Raw genomic sequence first — 21,858 nt, 5'->3', positions numbered from 1 at the left:
TAGAAAATGGATAGAAAGTTTGCATCTTTACATCAGGAAGTCCAATATTACTCAAATGACCTGCAGATCCCAATTAAGGAAAGGAATCTTTCACCTAAAAGCTTAAAGCTATAGTGCTTAGAACTTTCTCATATGGATGTCGGTTATATTCAAGCCAACGCAAAGCAATTTGAAACAACGTTGATTAAGCCTATCAGCTCTAGAAAACTCTCTCTGTATTTCTCAGGATGGCAGCGTTCGCAAAATTGTGTTGACACTTGCACAAGAGCTCAGAAAATCTCAAGAAGCACCCCAGAATGTTTCAGTTAGTGATTCTAATGCCAAGAAATAAAACGGGACGTACTGTACAGCAGTATAAGCACCTAAGGCTTACCTCATGTAGATGCGCCGACAGTGTTTTTGTAATAACTCAGTATTCCTCGTGGGGGCAACAGAAGTTACACACTATAGCTTTAATGTAGAATCAACAGGATTTCATTTATGCTTTCCATCGCATCTGTTTTGTGAAAAAACTATTTTGCAGTGTTTCTTAATACTCTAACAGCTGAACATATTTCTTAAGATCGTATGATTAGAAATGGCTCCTCCCACCCCAGGTCTTCACAAAAAAGTGTAAAAGGTTTCCTTTCTGCTAGTATTGAACTCAAATGGTGTTCAGCTGCCTAGAAGCATTCCTTTGTTAACCTGCAGTGACTCTGTTTTGTAAGGGGGGGGGGGGGGGGGGTTGCTGCTGGCGTGGTCCCATCAGACATGTTTGTTCAGACACATCCATTATGTAGCTGACAACGTTGCTCAGATGTAAGACACGAAAGGAGATGCAAACATTCCCTGTCCATGATGTGAGATATTTGTTTGAGAAAATACCTGAAACACTGCCTCAGAGTCAAGTCAGATAGTCAAACGTTTTTCCCGAGTCAGGTCTTTCTAATCTCCCTTCAATGCATATTAAAGATTTGTCATCCTTTGTCGTTCACTTGGTTGCTTTTACATAAGGTAAAGGTGATGCTCAACACCTTTTTATCTGCAGACGCTTCCGCAGCATCACTCCAACATCACAGCAGATGGATTTTTTTTAAATTCCTCCCATGGCCTCATCCAACAGATGCACAGAGATCAGTATTCAGTGATTTGTACATGTGAAAGCATAAATTTGCTCTTTAAAAAAGCAATTTCACCCCAGAGGACTATAGCTTGGAAGTGTTTCAGTGGATGTGGCATGCTAATGTCAAGCTTATATAAAAGTATGTATTGAGAGCCCCAGGATACAGTCATTTAGACAGATATGAAGATCTCTACTCTTATAGATTTGATTTTTTTTCATCTTTGTGATCATCTTGTTTTTCAGATTTGTGTGCACTGCAATGAGAAGGGGAAGTGGTGGCTGTCCATACCTGGCTGAGGTTTTTTTTGGATTCGACAAGCGTCCGAGCCAAAGGCACAGCGAGTGAGTGATGTCTGTTTGACAGGGGTCGGCGCAGACAGAGTGTACTGAGCGGACACTACAGTGTGCTTTTGTGCCGTGCAACTCGGGGCACTTGTCTTGCCCAGACCATGTGGCTGGCTACGTTTAGAGACCATCGGTTGCCTGCACACCTGCCACACCAGCAAGGGACTGTAACCATCACCCACTGTGCTCTTCTCTGGTGGATCCTATGCTCCTGCTGGTCCTTCACCAAGGCCACAAGCCAGAAATTCTACCCGACTGTGACCACTCAGTTTGGGAAGCTGCGGGGCCTCAGGGTTCCCGTGCCCAGCGAGGTGCTCAGGCCCGTGGATCAGTACCTGGGCGTCCCTTACGCCGCTCCACCCGTGGGAGAGAAGCGCTTCATGCCCCCCGAGCAGCCCTCCTCTTGGTCAGGGATCAAGAATGCCACTCACTTCATGCCCGTGTGCCCTCAGAACATCCACAACACTGTGCCAGAGATCATGATGCCCATATGGTTCACCTACAACCTGGACACAGTAGCCACGTACATTCAGGATCAGAGTGAGGACTGTTTGTTTCTAAACATCTACGCTCCGACAGATGATGGTGAGTTGGTAAACTTAATGGACAAATGTTAATGACTTTTCCATGTCTGTCGATCACTTGTTGTTATCATGGCCCCCTGGTGTTGTCCTGTAATCGTCATAACGCACGTGTGTGAATGACCAATTCTCACGCCATTTCTGTCACCAAGGGGCTGCTTTACCATCCAAAGCAATTGTTGTTTCACGTTTTGCAGTCATATTTCATTTGTAAAAGCAACAAGTTCGTTAATGATTATACGGCGGTGGCATCTGAAGAAGTTGCCCTGGTGCAATGAATGTATTCACATAGAGAAACACATAGAATGTGACCGGAGGGAATGTACTTGTTTTCCCCCTTGCTGAGGTCAGCTGTTAGTTAAGTAGTGGTCTACCCTAAACCAAGCAATATATTTCCGGCATAATATGATGAGCCTAGCATATTTGGCTGTCACCGCTGAGCATCAAAGCATAATCATGAAGAATGGCTTAGAGGAGATCTGGGAAACCTATAGCAGAGCCTGCTTTTCATGTTTGCTAAAAAAATTACAATTTCTTTCTAATTTACTGAATCTCTGCTTTGTTCCGACAGTGTGTCTGCTGGGGGCCAATTAGTCTGGTACGGGAGTCAACTCCTGTGTGCTGAATCCCAACTATTTTTGCATCTAACTGAGCTGTGAAATAAACCAGCAAGGGAACAGTTGATGTGGATCTGTAGATCAACACAACAATGTAATACCACAGTGATGCTGTTTCTCCTCTAACTCGAGTGTTGACAAACACATCTCTCTAATTCATGCTACTTCAATAAACTAATTAAACGGGGTTCGGGGGAATTCCGTGTATTTCCTCCCTCGCAAGCATTCAGTATGATAAAGCAACATGCAGCACTGGAAGTGGGCCGTGTTCAGCTGTGGTACGTAACGCAGCGCTCTTTGACTGACTTTTTTTATGGTAGCATAGCAACAATGCATACACAGCCTGCTGGAGAGGTAGCTTTCCAAAATGGTGCAGCCCACGTTTACATAAAGCTCCTGGTCTGAGTGCTGCTGCCTTCAGGCCTTCTCCCCCGGCACACCAACGCGTTAATTAAGTTTCACATTTGCATTCACGTTACATTCACACAGGGAATCACATAACCAACATATATTTTTATATTTCCTGAAGACTTTCATTATTTATTTAACATGCACCTCAGGCATTCTGAGACTAGATTATTTGCTTCACTGATGTGAAATCTTTGATGTTTTCATTTTTGCCTATCCCCAGTATACGGATGTCTTTTTGCCACGTCAAATTAAATGCTAAGTTTCTGAAATTACTGAGAATTTCATTTTTTCTTCTTCTTCTTCTTTTTTGTGACCTGATGCTTTACTCAAGTCAGAGTTTTTTCAACAAACCATTTACTTGATATCTACAGTTAATATCCTGCCGTTTAAGAATTGATATGTCAGTTTGTGTAAAACATAACTGAGATACAATGAACCAAGACAGATGTATTACTCCGGTCAAAGCCCAGGCAGCTGGGTCCATTTAACCGTACAGATAATTAACCATTCAAAGCCAGCAGTGTGTGCTTGTGCATATACACACTTTTCATTTCCTGAAAAGATATCTAACAAGGACCAAGAATTTGTTGATACATACTTGATAAAAACTGAATTCCGAACACTTATTAATCTCCTCTAACTCATAATGTAATCTTGTCATCTCTATAGAGATTTCACATAAAGTCCTCTCCAAATGTCAGAAAGCAATTACAGGGAAAAGTTCAACGTATATAAACGGGCTAATCCTCTTTTTGCCTACAAAGTAAGCACCCCCCCCCCCCCCCCCCCCCCCGCCCCCTCCAAGGTCAGTCAGTTTGATTGGACCGTGTATTAACGAAGAGGCACACAGTCCACCATGCTCTTTTGAATCCTTTACTTCTTCTTCTTTTTTTCCTCCTCATGTGAATCCCAGGGAGCCAACACAAGAAAAAGGGGGCGGCTTTCTCACATGCTGAGACTCATATCTCTGAAGGTATTTTTTTTTTTAACAGAGCTCACAGTCTTGATGCATGGATTCATTTGAGTTTGGGTTTGGTGGATGAAGACAATTGCAACTCTTTAGTTTGGTTTGGTTGACTTTCCCGAGGCACCGGCGGGGGGGTTCTTTTAATTTTGAGTGGAAGGAGAAAAAAATGCTGTTATCTCATTTACTGATTACGTAAGTTTGCTCTTCCCGCGCCTCCAGTATTGAATTGAGCGCTGTTGAAATCCGTTAACTAAGGGCTACATCTCTGCCGCTGTGCACATTGATCCAGAGATTGCATTGCGTGTACTTATCTGCCTTAGAGTCCCTTTTAAGGGCAGTCGTTAGTCAATAAAACAAATTGGTCTCCAAACATGAAACGTATAATTTTATTGACGAAAATAACTGTTTCCATTTTAGCTCATACTCCATAACAAGAGCTCGGTGCAGTGTGGTCCTTTTCAGTTGAAGTCTACATCCTTTTCCTTATGCATGTGTATTATATGTTGAACTGTAAAATGCCTTTGTTACAGAATTTTCTTCTCAACTGTGATCAAACAACAAGCCTGTTTTTCTTTTCCTACCTCCAATCTACATATTTCAGATGTGGTACAAAGCACTAGATTGCTTGGTTGAGTGCTTAGAGGCACTTTTAAAAACTCTTCTGAATGTCATTACACCTCGCAAACCACAGGCTAACCACTGCTTCTAAGCACATTTTCTAAGCAGTTTCTACCCATACCTCATGCTGAGTTCACACTGTTGATATTACGTTTTGAGCGCTCCACTCCAAGTATTCTCTGCTTCATTACTGTTGCCTCTCAATGTGTGTGTGTGTGTGTGTGTGTGTGTGTGTGTGTGTGTGTGTGTGTGTGTGTGTGTGTGTGTGTGTGTGTGTGTGTGTGTGTGTGTTTTGACATTGCAGATATAAGGGACTCTGAAGCTCGACCTGTGATGGTCTACATTCACGGAGGCTCGTACATGGAGGGCACCGGGAACATGATGGACGGCAGTGTGCTGGCCAGTTATGGGAATGTTGTTGTCGTCACGCTAAACTACAGAATCGGAATACTAGGTGATGACAACGTCTCTCTTGGTTTCGCTTTTAATGGTGTTTTCATGGGGTATTCATTCCCCGTTTAATATGAGAGAGCTGTCGTAATGGTCATTCATTCCCACTTATGTAACGATTATTAACCTATCATCGTGTAAAATAGCATGGGAAAGCATAGGCAACTGAGATCTTGGTATGGCAAAGCTTGATTTGCATACTAATGTTGTCCTCAGTTGTTAAATGGATGGATGTAAATGCGGATCATGCCCTGTCCTTGAAGCACCCAAGCTGTTTCGAACCCATTCTAAAAAACACAATACATCTTCCTCTAGATGGATTTATCTAATCTGTACAAGATTATCACTTCCGCTATCCCTTCGCTAATACAGAACAGAGGGACGCAGCACTCACACACGTCCACAAGGTCAAGAGTTTTTTTTTTTTTTTTCAGTTCCTTGTGTTTAGCATTCAAAACAGCATGTTGTTTAGATGAGGACCAGACAAGCAAAATACGCAACAGGATCAATGGTAAGAGCACCAGTGACCTCTGTGTGTGGTTTTATGAAATCTGTGTAAAAGGATCGGACACAAGTAAAAGATTTATTTATTCATGTGGGTCGAATTTTATGAAGTCACATGCGAGGAGAGCATTCGAATCAAATTTGATGAGCAGAGCCCTGATCACTCCCTGAGGTGGGCAGCACTGCGTGGGAAGACTATTACGAGGGGTTGGCTGAAGTATTCAAGGCGCTGCAGGGCGAGAGCAGACGCATATTTGCACCTGAGGGGAAATGGTGTCAGTTTAGTGCGACGCCACACTGTGCTATACGACTTGACAGATAAAAGCTGTGACTTAGGCTATACTGTTCATATAGGCTATACACTTCATCCATTATCTGTACACTTCAGGCTTCCTCAGTACCGGTGACCAGGCAGCAAAAGGAAACTACGGACTACTGGATCAGATTCAAGCTCTGCGTTGGATCAGTAAGAACATCGGTTACTTTGGAGGCGACCCGGGGCGAATCACAGTGTTTGGATCGGGAATCGGCGCTTCCTGTGTCAGTCTGCTTACCTTGTCCCACCACTCAGAGGGTAAGAATTCAGTTATTTCAGAGGTTTTATAAGCTAAAGTTGAAGTGGTAATTATTGCAATAACTTCAAATCAATGTCCTAATCCATGAACCTTGAGAGATGTAATATTACTTTTTTTTTTTTGCAATCATTTTAATTTCTTAAATCTTCAAGGTGTCAGTACTTTTGGAACAATAGCTTTTAATCGTTTGGGTAATTTTGTTCTTTGTTTCAAGTGCGGCTGTAAATGATCTGTCAGGGAGATGAAGTGTTATGATATGGGAGTAGGGTGAAAGGGGTGTTCGTTAAGTAAGTGATTGCTTTTGTTCCCCTTCTACTCTAGTCTAATCAGCCTAAAAGCTTTGCCTCTTAAAAATGTGAGGCTCTTAAAGAAGCATACTGGCATTATAAAGTTTTCAACCATGCCATCACTTTCACCTGTGTCCCTCACTTTTTATCCTTCCAACTGATGAATATTTCACTCTCAGATTTGTTTGCCGTTCGCTCTGTTACCTGCCACCGCCACTGTACGGTAAACAGATTCAAAGTTTGTCTAGAAATATAGAAGAAAATAACAGCATTAATTGTAATTGCAACGCCCAGAGTAAAGACAATGTTTGCCAAAGACAAAGTTGGTGTAAGAATACAACACAACCAGAAAATAAATCCAAATTATATACCAACTGATTTCTCTTATTTCTCACAGATATATTGGCAGTGTTGTAGATGGCATGTTCTATTTAACACAGCTTTGACTATGCTATCAACGGTTGTAATATTATTCATGAAATGGCAGTCTCAATGAAAAAGAATCCAATTAAAATACATATACGTATATGCATAATACATTTAAGAAACTGGTATGTTGACAAACCCTCTTCTTTCATGCCACACGTATCCAAAGCTTCTTGCTTCATTCAAAGGTGTGTATTTCAAAATGGGTGGCCCATAGGAAATTGAACCTCTTATCTTCACCTCATTATTGGCCTGGTCCTTCTATTGATGCTGGACCGAATTACAAGAAGAGCAAAAATTGTGTTTTCATCAATTCCAGGGAGGCTGCGGCAACTGTCCTTTCGTGAGGTTTGTATTTGATGCCCTAGCTCGGCTGCGGCGAATGCACAAAGACCTCTGGTTGTCTTTGAAGTAGACTGGCTAGCTGCTGCTCCTCTCCACCCCAAAACATATTTGAAATAAATGACAGCAGTGGAGGGAGGAAGTGACACTGGCCCTGCGCTCTTTTTTCCAGTGACTGCTACATGTCCTTACATGCACAGAGTATTTTTTAGATTTGATACGTATCAATTGTCATTTTTAGGTGGTAGATACAAAATCCCTAGAGCCGGAGCTGACGCACTGCATATAAACAATTCAACAGAGCAGCGTGTTTACTGTATCAACATTGAAGGATCAGGGTTACTGCATATTCAGCTCCCTGCACAGACCCTCCACTGCACAGTTCGGCATCAGCAGTCTATATGTAAGCTGTGCAGCTGGTTAGACACACAGTATTAACGATTGTACAATTATCGCTGTCTGTGAATAACTGGCGAAGGGAAAACAAGACACCTCCGCACTGACACAATGCTGCAAATTGATCATTAATTTGACTTGTAATCATCCGCCTATGACACCACAATGAAACAAGTAAGGGGATCAACAGAGAAAAGCATTTTTCTTTTTTCATTTTTTAATGACAGAATGGTCCAACATCCTATTACCAGCTCATTTCTTCTACCACCTGCTTTGCTGAGCAGCTTCTCATCAGCAGGGCTCAACTATCTCGCCTTGCCACTCTTTGTAGTGCTGAATCTCCCTGGCTTGTATTCAAAGCACATCTCCTGTTGGCTTGTTTGCTTCTTTCTACCAAAGTTTTGTATGGCAACAAGCCTTTGATTTAATTGCAAATAGCAAGTAGTGCAACGTCAATTATATATTTTCTTAATAAGGGGGCACCTCTAAATGTGCTCATGGCTTGTGCTGCAAACTACTAAAACATTGGTGGGCAGTGAGTACTAACCAATGTTCTCTGGGCTTCTGTCTTTTTTTCTTCTGGATTTTTGTATCCGAAAGGTTTGTTCCACAGAGCCATCATCCAGAGCGGATCGGCCCTGTCCAGCTGGGCCGTCAACTACCAACCGGTCAAGTACACTCGCATGCTGGCCGAGAGGGTGGGCTGCAACGTGCTGGACACAGTGGACATGGTGTCCTGCCTGCAGAAGAAGAGCGCCAAGGAGCTGGTGGAGCAAGACATCCAGCCGGCCAGGTACCGCGTGGCCTTCGGTCCGGTCATCGACGGCGATGTCATCCCCGACGACCCGGAGATCCTGATGGAGCAAGGGGAGTTCCTCAACTATGACATCATGCTGGGCGTCAACCAGGGGGAGGGGCTACGCTTTGTGGAGAACGTCATGGACCTGGAGGACGGCGTCTCCGGCAGCGACTTTGACTTCGCCGTGTCCGACTTCGTGGACAGTCTGTACGGCTACCCGGAGGGCAAGGACACGCTGAGGGAGACCATCAAGTTCATGTACACGGACTGGGCTGACAAGGACAACCCCGAGACCAGGAGGAAGACCCTGGTGGCTCTGTTCACCGACCACCAATGGGTGGAGCCCTCGGTGGTGACGGCCGACCTGCACGCCCGCTACGGCTCGCCCACCTACTTCTACGCCTTCTACCACCACTGCCAGAGCCTCATGAAGCCAGTGTGGTCGGACTCGGCGCACGGAGACGAGGTGCCGTACGTGTTTGGCATCCCCATGGTGGGCCCCACTGACCTGTTCCCCTGTAACTTCTCCAGGAATGACATCATGCTCAGTGCCGTGGTTATGACCTACTGGACCAACTTCGCAAAGAGTGGGTAAGTAAACAGTGAAACCCAGGGGACAAACAAAAGTACTGGACAACATGAATGTGACTTATTTTAGAAAAAAAATTGTATTAGAATATCCTTCAGTGTCTCATTTTACACTCCTTTCTGGGCCAACATAGCAAACATTTATCTCTTGAATTCAAAGACGTTCCGTTTTTATCAATTTGCATGAATTGACTTTTTACTGTAGGTTAAGTCCGCTTCATCTTGCTGACCTCACCATGCATGTAGAGTAAGTTACATTTCACACTCAGCCAATTGACATTGCTTGACATACGGATATAGTCACATTAAAACAATGAAACCGTAAAACATACATAGCAGCACACACCATCCAATGGAAGCTAGTGAAGCTGTCTGTTTGAGTGCCACGTTGTGTCTTTTTAGAGAGCCAGTTCAGACTTTGGCATTAAATCTCTTTAGGGCACGTAACAAAGTTTCATCACTTTGGGCAAACTCCCTGAAGATGACAGATGTAAAGAATTTATAGCTCAAGTCACATAAATGTTTAAAGCACCGTTTCATAAAAAGGTTGTTTTGAAGAGAAAATTTGAAGAGGCAGTTAAGCTTTACTCCATAAACCTGAGGCAACTTGACTGTGAGTAGTGATTTCGAGTAGGGGCGGCAAAAAGGATAAGTACAGAAATGTATATTCTGTATATCCATGTTCACTTGAAATGCACAATATTGATACACTCTAACCAAATATCAATCTTGGCAAGTGCTGTTTAGATTTCAGTTTGAAGCCTTCAAGTAGCTGTTAGACAGAGATAGACTTCATTTACCCAAACATTTGAACTGTCTTTCCTCCTGGCAGTTTAGCATTTATATAGTTTTTGACTGAGACAGAAAAAAACAACAGAGTGTAGCTCCACAGGCCTCTCTCTCTCTATCAGCTTGTTTATAGAGAAGGAAAAGATTTGCAGTGTTTTCCAACATAAGAGACAAGTGTGTTGGATGACACTGCTGTGATGCCCCATGAGAGTATTTCTGCATTTTCAATGCGCAGCTGCAGTGAGCATGTGGACGACGGCCCCACCAGTGGGAGGAGACACAGCACGGGTCACTGTAGGCAGCTGGTCTAGTGTGTAGGAACGAGAGAAGGATGAGCTCTTGAGGAGAGATGGTGTTATTACATTGTGTTGACCTCCTTTTTTGTCCTGCTGTTGGTTCCTTATCTTCTTTTTTCTGTTTTACTATTTAACAAAAAGGGCTGGGCAATGTGGTTGAGTTTATTATCACGATAAGAATGAGGATTATTTTTCTCCAATAATGCTATACATCACGGTGGTGATAAATGTAAGCATAATCACATGATCACACTAATGTTCAAAGAAAATAACTTTGTGAAGAACGTAATAATATCAAAGGTTGTTGTTTTTTAATTACAGCCAGCTCTGAATCATTAATAAGCAATAATATGTCTAAATCGGTATCTTATACTACCAATTAGCTTTTTTAATTCCAACCATTTTTTTAACTTACATTTTCTGTCTCTGATGTCTCTGCAGGGATCCCAACAAGCCAGTGCCACAGGACACTAAGTTCATCCACACCAAGGCCAACCGCTTCGAGGAGGTGGCGTGGTCTAAGTACGACCCCTTTGACCAGCTCTACCTGCACATTGGCCTGAAGCCTCGTATCCGCGACCACTACCGCGCCACCAAAGTGGCCTTCTGGAAACACCTGGTGCCCCATCTCTACAACCTCCACGACATGTTCCACTACTCCTCCACCACCACCAAGGTCACCCCTCTGGATTCCACCCAGGCCAATGGCAAGAGGTCAGGCAGCACGGGCCGGACTCCCGTATCCACTGCCCACAACGAGGGCGACGCTGGCAGGGAGATGGGTCCTCTGATCATGCCCAACCCCAGAGATTACTCCACGGAGCTCAGCGTCACCATTGCCGTGGGGGCGTCGCTGCTCTTCCTCAATGTCCTTGCCTTCGCCGCTCTGTACTACCGCAAGGACAAGCGCAGTCGGCAGGACACGTCGCAGCAGCCCAGTCCCCAGCGTGACGGCAAGGGCAACAACGTGAGCCTCACCAACACGGTGGACGAGTCCCTGTCCTCCCACGGCAGGAACCAGTGTGAAGCCCTCCACAATCCTCTGCATGCCTCGCCCAGCATGGACTTCTCACTGGGCCGGCGTCGCTCCCCTGAAGACATCCCTCTGATGACCCCCAACAACATCACCATGATCCCCAACTCCCTGATGGGCCTCTCCAACATGAGTCCATACAGCACCTTCCCCGCAGGCTACAGCTCTGCAGGCCTGCCCAGCACCCACTCCACCACACGGGTATAGCCTGGCAAGGGGAGCGAGAGGAGATGGGGGGAAGAGAGAGGGAACTGAGACGTACTGTATGTAAAACAAGGCAATTGTGTATTTAGAATGTGTAGCTGAAAATAGAAATGAATATGTTTGTTCTGTCTTTTTCCAAAGGTGTACAAGCGGCGCCAACATCCTGCCTTTTTGCTCTCTCATAATAGGAAGTCTAACCGCAGAGTCATTTTATATAATAATCATGTTCAAAAAGGCAGCCCAAAAGAAAAAAGTGCATTTCATTTTCCACTCTGGCTTTTTTGGAACTTTACCTAGCAAGAACTTAGTATAATGTTTATACAGTTGGATTTGTATGGGAAGTTTTTTCTTACTCTGTGATATCTATTTGGATCTCGTGGAAAAAAAGTGACATTACAACTCGTGCTGGACGAAGATGAGATCTGGAGAAAGCTGGAAAGCAGTGTTATGATTATTATCAAGCTATTTTATACATATTTCTCATGGTACATTGCTTATTATAAAAATGAATTTTTACTGTAATTACTTTTGAATGCCTTGAAACTCGCTCATATAAGGCGTTACTGTTGAATCATAGGAACAATGGATTGAAATTTTTATCAAATGCTGGTCACATATGTGGTAAAGATTTCTATCTGGTAGTGCAATATATAGCACCTGTGTGTGTGTGTGTGTGTGTGTGTGTGTGTGTGTGTGTGTGTGTGTGTGTGTGTGTGTGTGTGTGTGTGTGTGTGTGTCTGTGTCTGTGTGTGTGTGTGTGTCTGTGTGTGTGTGTGTCTGTGTGTGTGTCTGTGTGTGTGTGTGTGTGTGTGTGTCTGTGTGTGTCTGTGTGCGTGCGTGCCTATGCGTGTGTGTGTGTGTGTGGACTGAGTTGTGCGCTAAAAAAATGTAAATAAGGCTTTGTTTGAAATTAACCTTTCAGTTTTGCATATGTAGTGTTGTGTAATCTATTGTAGTCTAATTGAGTATCCTTGCTATATTTTAGTTTCACATGTCTATCATTTTGTTTCATACACTGTAGGAATATAACTTCTGCTTTACTATACAAAGAAAATTGCTTTAAATGTGTTTTTCCTACTCCAACCAACTCATGGTTCTTTTAGCTTGGCTTCTTTGTACAGAATAAATTTAGAACTACATTTAATTTGTCAATTGTTTATGAATACTGTAAGGCCCTCGAAAAGGTCAAAGATATCTGTAATTACATTGTAATTGTATGTAAACCAACTCTATTATTCACACTTTAAAAGGAGTTTCATGAAACCTACGGATTATCGCTCCTTCTCCAATAAGGAGGGGTCGGACCTCGTACGTACCAAGATATATCCAGGGGGCGCTCTTTACTGAATGGACATGATGCTTTGAGATTTGATTTATTTGAACCTATCATAATGTTGTTTAATCTAAATGAGACATTAAAAGATTTTTGGGACTAAAGATGAGTCTTGTCACAAATTGGGATTTTGATCAGAATGGGGAGAGAAATACGAGCAATTGTCTACTTGATAAAAAATCACACTTTATATAGATGATGTGGGTTCAATAAGTGACTATGATGTGTCCTTAAAAGTTTACAGAGTTTCCAGTAATGATTGTGTGAAATGTAAGCCTAGTCTACAGATATATATTGTAGTGTCCGGTTCAGTGTTAAACTAGCCCCAGTTGGTGCCTAGGATGACATTACAAAGTCTGTTTACAGGTGTGTTGGATTACTACTGCATATGTGAAAAATGTGCTATCAAGCCTTTTGTGGCTCCTTTGGGATTGGGGGATTTTTTTTTTATATATAAATCTGTTGGAGCTGAAGACTATTAGGGCCACCGGAGATGAGGACGTTTATTTTTTCATTATGCACTTTGAGAATAAAGTAGAAATGTAAAGAATAAAGTGAAAATACAATTTTGGGGAATAAAGACTAAATGCAATGTCGATTAACAGTTAAAGACTGCTGTAAAGTTGAAACATGGGGAGAACATGGGGAGGACTCCGCTTAAGGCTAGTAGCTTGGGGGCAACATTAGCCACTACTGTAATACTAGCACAAACACACCTGAATCTCTCACCAAAATGTTGGCTGTCAATTTGCATTGTGGCTAATTTTTATTTATTTATTATTATTCTTCCGGACAATTACACATACTTTGTGTTATCGTCCGAAGGGAAGCAGGAGAAGCCAAAGGCTTATCGGGTCCCGCCCCCACTCTAATGTAAGCATCATGACAAATGTGTGTAATAATATAGTTATATTCTTCCTATTAAATATGAAACATTGGATGAATAAGCAATACATTGAACCCTTGTTCAATTGCCTAACTTATGGGTTTTACCCATGGTTTTACCCTACCACTACAGCCTAACATGGTATATATGACCACTATGACATGCTACTGTCACTGTTTTACCATTCATCGTTACATAGTTGTCACGGTGACTCCTGTTTACCCTAACCCACTTTTAAGGCTATCACACCAAGTCCGGACCCCCTGATTGGTGTACAACTTTGGTAGATTAATGGTGTGTTGAGAAGGACTTGACTATTCAAACCTCATCGAGTTTCTCTACCATACATACTGTGCTTATCACTTTCAATTTTATGCTTAACCACCTCAAGCAGAAGCACTGTCCTCTTTCCCCATCTTTCCCTATAATGTTCCACTCATGCATCTTAACAGCTGTGGCTCTGCACCGGCCCCCTGCTGCAGTTTTATTCTGACTCTTTAGAATTATTGGAACACAGTTCTGGTGCCAGATTCCCCAGGGCTTAAAAGACACGGCCAGCAGAGTCTGAGATTATCATGAAGGACAATCAAACACGCACGCGATGAAACACCCAGTTGGAGAACAGCCCAGCCCTCCCTTTTACTTTATCATGCGATAAAACAAATAATTTAGGCCCCCACCACAGGAGGACATTGCCACTGACTTCACTGGGCGTGACGTTTTTGTCCTCCAAGTGATTGTTTGTTCGTCTCGACGCCTGTTTGTTCGCTCAGTCAAAAGATAACACATCACAATGGCGAGGATAGGAAGTGGTGCAAATATTTTTAAAGGGGGGCCACCTCCTCCCCTTGTTTAAACACATGCATATTACCACTTTGGGTGCGTAAATAATTCCCAGTGTATCTTTCACACTGCAAACAATTGGCAAAAAAGAATAAAGATTGAGCACTCTGTTACCACACACACTGCCACATAGTGTCATGTTGATATATGGTACACTCACAAAGCAATGATCATTATAGAGGTACAGTAGGCCTACCGTTTTCTATCTGATTATGCAACATGATTTATGCATCTAATCAGTATCCGCAGCTTAATTGAAAGCTTGGGGAGTAATGTGTTGGTTAAAATGTCAGTTCATGCATTCGTCAAGTAATGGTTGTTAGAGGCGATCTGAGTGTTAGCCAATAATTCATCATCTGAGCTGCTCACATCCCTAACCACCATCCGCATAAGCTTTTGTGGAATATAGTTTATTCATAAACGAACGGCTTGCTCTCTTCGTGTCCCCCCGAGCTAGAGAGCCTCTAAAACTTGTCTTCCCCTTCCTAAGCCTGTCCTCTGATTGGCAACATTAGCGCTAATTCACACTTCTGCAGTAAAGCTGACAGCCATTCCACACACTCACACACACAGTACAGAGGTTAATTAATGCCTCTTGTCTCTTTCTCCCTCTCTCACACGGTTTTCTCTGAGATTTCAAAGGCCTCATTCCCCTCCTCTCTTCACTTTCAGCTTAACAAAGATGATGTCATTAATCCCTTCTACATACCAATTACTTGATCTGTTATAGCTCTGGGTTTCTCTAAGAAACAAAATGCGACAGACTCTAAACTCAAACCAAACAAAACCAAGCCAAAAGCCTTTTTATCTCTGAAAAGCATCATCTTAGGAGGTGTGCGTTTATGGTGTACATGTCCATCACATCCTTTGGATGTTCAGGGGACCAGATCAATGTTTGTTATCTGGCGAAAATGGTAAAATGGCAGTGCCCAAGTATGTGGGTCCCTAAAGCAAATGTTAGTACCCAACAAAGAGTAGTCTGTTTTAAATATTAAATAGTATTAATATTAAATATAAATGTTAATATTATAATGCAATGCAATATCATATGATGAAGGGATAATGAATGTGTTTTACTATATGTTTGGTTTGACAAAATAGGATGAGGGGCTTCTCCAAAAAAAGAACGAAAAAATTGTGTTTTCTCCCGCTCCACACTGGCGCCTTTGTACTGGACCCAGCTTTGACATCAACTGGGTCAAACATGAGGGAGGGAGGGAAGGAGGGCAGCAGCTGTACCCCACCGTCAATGTCACCCTTGTTGGTCAACTTCATCGATGTCAGCCACTGGCGTTTCGATTTATTTCACCCTTTTGTCTGTGCGTACCTCTTATCTCTGTGTGTGTTGCTGAAGATGATGCTCTGAGAAGCCCCTCACGCCTGTTTATTGACATCTAGCATGTGCATGTTGGGTGCAGACAGACAACAACACATGCATGTGCACAGTGATAATTAGATGAACTACTGAAAGTGAATGAAATGCCGCCCGAATGAGATCTCACAATAACTGAACAACCCTCAGAAGAAAAGCATGTTAAGATAATTAATTAAATATAATTAACTCAGATCATTTGCAATGTGGATAAAGAAGACAGTGCACCTTTGCGCTAAGAAAATTAAAATTACATGTCCAAAAATCTTTCATTTTCATGTCTGAGATTCTGAGTAAAAACTCCCATTCTTGCAAAATGACCCACACAATTTAATGTACTCAAAGAAAGCGACATGTGTTCGTCAGAACAGCTAAAATACCGCAAATACCGTCAAAATACAGAGAAAAAATGTCATATTAGAATGTGTGAGCCACTCTCTGTCCCCAGGCCTGAACCCATGGCTCTATAAATAATGACTGGCAGCTGAAATGGGACTTTGTGACTTTAAGATGTGACTCGGGGAGACGTGGTCTATCTATTGTTGATGAGACAAAAGCGGCAGTCAGATTCATATAGGAGTGGCGGGGAATAACTTCTCATATCCCTCATAACACTGTCACAAAGCCACCCAGCAAAACTTCAATAACCCACTGCACTTCGTTCTGGACATGGGTGAGTGCACAGAATTTTTAATGACTCTTATCATCTATTATGAATGTGATTTGAAAAAGTGTGGATTTCAATAACTTACACCAATGTTGCCTTTAATATTTCCTCTCTGTCCGTAGACACGGTGTTGCCCTCACACACTGTGGGGAGGATTTGCTGATTTGATCAATTGTTTTTTTTTCATTTCTCTTAAGCATTTTCATATCTACCTATTGATCAATGATTTACTATTCTTTCACCTTTTGCCCTTGGTTCTAATATATGATGTGGTTTAACAGACAGTGGTGATTTCCAGAAGACTGAGAAGAAAGCAGCACATTGGCTCAGCCAGGATTAATTACTTTTCAATAGATAGACCTTCTTTATTTGCAATGCAATAAAGAAAGAACTCTTGATTACCTCCCCTAACCCCTTTTAACCTTAAAAAACCAGACTGGAATCAGTGTGGCTGACAGAGATGGGACAGTGACTCTCAACATGCCAAGGCCATGCCAGGTCACTCACTTGTGTGAAAGAGGTCAGATACTCCCACATGTGTCACAGGGAATAAATCAGCAAATCTCCATGAGAACTGTGGACTGAGATGAACTTCTGCTGAGCTTTTTTCTTCTTCTCTCACTTGCAAACAACTTGTGTGCCTAGCGCTTACTGTCACACTTTTTTTTTAAACAGCTTGTCTTGAATCTTGATTGATTATCTGGTGTATATTGTAAATAACTTTTGCGCTGAATTCAAATGGAGGCCATGATTACTTGCATCACTCCATCACTGTAAGTACTGTTGCAGCAGGGCACAGCTGAAGCGTGGGCGTCTGGAGGCACCATCATTTATGGGGCTCTAACAGTCTCCCTGCTGTTACTATTTATACTTTAGTAGCAGTTTCCTTCCAACTTAAAGGTGGAGTCAGCGATTCTGAAGAATGCTTTTTGTCAAAATCACTTTTTGCCAAAATCAGAGAATATCTCCTTGCGATTCGCTACCTGTCCGTACTGTGTGTGAGCTGAAGGGAAAAAATGCGTTCATACACAGCCTATAGGCTCTGTAAACGGGCATGTTGCTAGCTACGGTGGGCGTTCTTTGTTTACATACCATATGTTTACATATCAGATTACAGAGTATAGGCTGTGTATTAAAGGAAAAGTTCAACATTTAAATGTTTCTGTTTTGCCTCACTCCCCGGCTCAAGAAAAGTTGACAGAAACCGTTCCTGAATCTGTGCGAGCATTTTTGATATAGAAATGGGTATGGGACACTCATCCAGGTTAGCTTTGCTCAAACACTGGTAGTCAAGGGGAGCAGGTCAAAAATAAACTTTACAACATGACTAAACACTCCTGTGTGCTTGTTGGGACTCGTATATCACATTATGTAGCGCTCTACATTTTGACACCTTATGTCATTTTAGAATCAAATACATATGTGGCCATCACAGGCACTTCCTGGTTTCCATCCAGTGTGCATTTAGTTTTTAAATGACATAAAGTGTTAGAATATAGAACGCAAAATAACATGGTAAATAAACAAGTCCCAATAAGCACACAGGAGCGTTTAGTGATGTTGTAAAGTGTATATTTTGACTTGCTCCCCTTGACTACCAGTGTTTGAGCTAAGCTAACCTAGAAGAGTGACCTTTGCCGATTTATATATCAAAAATGCGCGCACAGATACAGAAACGGTTTCTGCCGCCTTTTCTTGTGCCAGAGATTGAGGCAACACAATGTTGAACTATTCCTTTAACATCAGATTTTATTTTCAGTGCACACTTAGTACTGACAGGTAGCGGATTATGAGGAGATATTCACTGATTTTGACAAAAAGTGATTTTGACAACAAGCATTCTCCAGAATTGCTGACTCCACCTTTAAATCCGAAAGGTATTGAAATCATCAGAACGTTTTATCTGCATTAAGCTTCAGAATAGGCGACACAACTCTCATTTTGATTGGGGGGGTGTTGTTGTTGTGAAGATATTCAAATTGCCCCTCATTATGCTGCCTCCCACTCTTTGGATACTTGAACCCAGCCAGCCCCCACCGGCAATGACACCCCGTGCCATGGTACCACTCTCAGCCAGCTGTGAATGGCGGATGGCCTGAGTAGTGACACACTGCCAGTGGTGATGAGACGGTCCTGGTGACCCCCGTTGACACCACATTACAACTATGGGTGTGTATTGTTTGTTTGACATCGCTGCCCTTTGTTCCCCGACCTGATCATGGCAAAGACAATGGAAATTGTATCTGCAGCCACAAAGAGAAGCTTTTTTCTTCAGGCCCCTGAAGCCAGAGTTTCACCACCATCTCTCACTTGCCTGGTGACACTGGTGACCGCTGAAGAGAGAGAGAGAGAGAGAGAGAGAGAGGGCAGGACCAGAGTTAGTAGAAGCTGAGTTGCGGGGTGTTGGTACAGGCAGAGGAGCTTTCACATACTGTACGGATGAAATCAGCGCAGAGAGGCTCATTTTACAGTAGAGATACCTTGTAGGCAGCACCCTACGTCACTGGTTGGCACTGGGATCTTTCTTGTTTGAGGAGTACGAGATCAGAAGCAGCAATAAATGTTTCCGGTCAGGCAGCCTTGGCTTTGCAAAGCCTTAGGTGCTTTCCTCTATCCCATTTCTGCCAATGCATTTATTAACCCTGTGGATATTTGCTACCCGCTTCAACAGCGCAGCTTACACTGGAAGAAGTGCATGAGTTGGTGGTGAAGTCGGTGGTGACTGCTTTTTGTTTTTGTTTGGACGCTTTTACTGGGATTCTGCTGCTAGAACTCTTGCTTGCCACTGCTGTCTAAAAATTTTTTTCTGTTGCTTTTCTTCTGGTGGTTCTGGTGTATGCTCATGGATTTGCAAACAGCACAAGGCCTTTTTCATAGCTCCCCCACAGGGTGAAAGGCTTCCCCGCCGTGGCGTAGATGTGCTGTGTGCTTATATGTGCGGTGTGTGCCGCCTGTGTGCTGATATATTATGCCCCCTCAGGTTGCTATGATTGCTGTATCCGGTGCATTGGGGCAGTGCCCTACCCATCCCTGGTGGCCACCTTGCTGTGCTATGCTGGCGTGGCACTATTTTGTGGATGTGGGCACGAAGCGTTGACCCAGACCGAAGTCCTGGTCGAGACGTACTTCGCCCGCAATGTTCAGGACTTTGCGGTGATGGCCTCCTTGTGAGTGATGCCTCAGTTAAATGATCTGAATTGTGATTTTTTTTTTACCTCTCCATAGTTGTCTGACCTGACTTCTCCCTTTGACTTCCCCCAGTATCAAATACTTCCAGTACGTGATCTATGGCCTGGCATCATTTTTCTTCCTCTATGGTATCCTGCTGCTGGCTGAGGGTTTTTACACCACGAGCGCCGTCAAGCAGACCTTCGGTGAATTCAGGAGCACCCAATGTGGCCGCTGCCTAAGCCTGACGGTGAGAACATGGAGGAGAGAGTTAGAGGGGGAGGGGAATAATGACGTCAGGTTATTTGTTAAGATACTGAATGCTGGTTTGTTTTTCGCTCCTTTAAGGTGTAGTCAGTGATTCTAGAGAAGGCTTCTTGTCAAAATGCACAGCTTAGGCTCTGTAAAATGATGGGTTTGGTGGGTCCCTAATTTGTTAACGTAACCTTTGTTTACTTGCCTGTTTACAGAGCCTAGGCTATGGATTAACACCAGAGTTATCAGCACACACGCAGTATGGACAGGTAGCTGATTGTCAAAAAATCACTTTTTTGACAAAAAGTGATTTTGACAACAAGCGTTCCAGAATCCAGTATCACTGACTCCACCTTTAACTCAATGAAAGGTTCTTCGTTGTCTGCGTTTTATCCATAGAATCATGAGTTATAGGTTGATAGCTGATTTAACAACACCACATTTATCACGTCGGAACCCAAGCTCTTGCGCCACGCTTCTGTGACCTTACGTACTGAACTTTTTTCTTTCAACAGTTTATCATAGTGACGTACATCTTGGCCTTCATCTGGCTGGCAGTGTTTGCCTTCACCGCTATCCCAGTCTTCTTCCTGTTCAACATGGAGCAGACCTGCCACAACATCAACATCCTGGCCGAAACAACCCCCAGCATTAATCAGCACGGCTGGATTTGCATGGACGCCAGGCAGTATGGTGCGTTGTGTATTATAATGGCTGACCGTATATCCACCTGAGGAGAATGTTAATGTGTCCATGGAAGCACTGAAGTAATCCATGGGAAGCTGATGCAAAACTGGTTGTTGTATGACTACACCTTGTTTTCATTTCTTTACTGCTGTTTCCCTTATATGCTGTACACAATTAGGAACTTAAATGTGTCATATAACTTATCACAATTCCCATATAGACCCGTAAGAGGTATTCATGTCATGCCTCTATTTAAGGTCTGCTCCCCTGGAATGCAATGCCAGGCAAGGTGTGTGGAATGACCTTGGCATCTATTTGCAAAACCAGTGAAGTAAGTAGATTGATCAAACATACCATTTCACACATTTCAGACCATATCCTCACTTTAAAATCACTCTGCAGAATCATTGTCTAGTATATTAGTTTTTATTTCTCTGAGTGTAAAATAAACTAAATTGTGTTTGATATGTCTCACAGTTCTACGTCACCTATGACTTGTTCATAGCTGCATTTGCTGGCGCCGGGATCACTCTCTTGGCTTTGGTGAGCAATTGGGAGTTTTTTATGCTTTCTGGTCATGTGTAGTGTTTAATTTTAACTTCCCTTTTAAATACCACCAGTTGAATAATAGTTAAAGGGTCAGTTCTAAAAAAAACAAGGCATGCCGACAGTTGTGTATACGTTTTGAGATATTTGTGAATTGTGAAGGAATTTAAGGTTGTGGTCCTCAAAGCTTTAAAAAAAATGACTTTAAAGAATCAGCAAGCCTTGGTATGAGCAGTTTGTAGTGGAATTACTTCCTAAAGAAATAGTTCCAACACTGACTACAGTAAAGTATTTGCATGTCCAGAGTAACAGAGACACTATCAGATTTCAAAGTTTTCAAATCATTATCAACTCCAAAACTAAGAAGTCAGAGAGAATGTTTCTTTTGTCATTTTGGTGAACCAACCCTTAAGAAACATGATTTCAAACTGTATGTTTAAATCCATATTTTCCTTTCTATTCTCCCCACCTCCATCTAAATGTCTTCCCCTGTAGTTTGTGTATATGGTTGCCACCACCTACAACTACGCAGTGTTGCGGTTCCTGGGCAGGAAAGGGATCCGTTAAGTGCAACAACGCGTCCCAGTCATGCCCATCCATCTGGCTATGAGATGGACTGTCAGCACATGCAAGACTAGATTCCTTCAATTATCCTCTGGGAAGCAGCAACCTCCAAACCTGGATCACCTGCTACAGTATCTCCTTTAGACGTGTCTAATAACAGACAAATGTTCCTTTCATCACTTTTTCGTATGAACAACAGACAGAGGG

The 21,858-nt window shown here is 42.8% G+C and overlaps 2 protein-coding genes across 6 annotated transcripts; both read left to right on the top strand.

Moving 5' to 3' along the window:
- Positions 1 to 1,551: 1,551 nt before the first annotated feature.
- nlgn3b (neuroligin 3b) lies at positions 1,552 to 11,333 on the top strand (the record flags this gene model as incomplete). 5 transcript variants are annotated; one of them, XM_080041593.1, is made up of 6 exons in its annotated part: positions 1,552 to 2,032; positions 3,970 to 4,029; positions 4,946 to 5,095; positions 5,984 to 6,169; positions 8,222 to 9,011; positions 10,535 to 11,333. In XM_080041593.1, the coding sequence occupies 6 exons, from the start codon at positions 1,552 to 1,554 to the stop codon at positions 11,331 to 11,333; spliced, it is 2,466 nt and encodes an 821-aa protein (XP_079897719.1). The 5 variants fall into 5 exon arrangements, with proteins under 5 accessions (XP_079897719.1, XP_079897722.1, XP_079897720.1 ...); XM_080041596.1 differs by lacking the exon at positions 3,970 to 4,029; XM_080041594.1 differs by lacking the exon at positions 3,970 to 4,029 and having other exon boundaries at positions 8,162 to 9,011.
- Positions 11,334 to 16,390: 5,057 nt separating this feature from the next.
- On the top strand, positions 16,391 to 21,654 carry plp1b (proteolipid protein 1b; the record flags this gene model as incomplete). The annotated part of the gene is made up of 7 exons (XM_080040431.1): positions 16,391 to 16,437; positions 19,412 to 19,598; positions 19,693 to 19,849; positions 20,370 to 20,547; positions 20,799 to 20,872; positions 21,019 to 21,084; positions 21,583 to 21,654. Exons 1-7 carry the CDS (start codon positions 16,434 to 16,436, stop codon positions 21,652 to 21,654), a joined length of 738 nt encoding a protein of 245 aa, XP_079896557.1. The 5' UTR covers positions 16,391 to 16,433.
- Between the last annotated feature and the right edge of the window lie 204 nt (positions 21,655 to 21,858).

Source organism: Ammodytes marinus (assembly GCF_949987685.1).
Source record: "Ammodytes marinus genome assembly, chromosome: 14".
NCBI lineage: Eukaryota > Metazoa > Chordata > Actinopteri > Uranoscopiformes > Ammodytidae > Ammodytes > Ammodytes marinus.
This window is presented reverse-complemented; position numbering and strand designations above follow the sequence as displayed.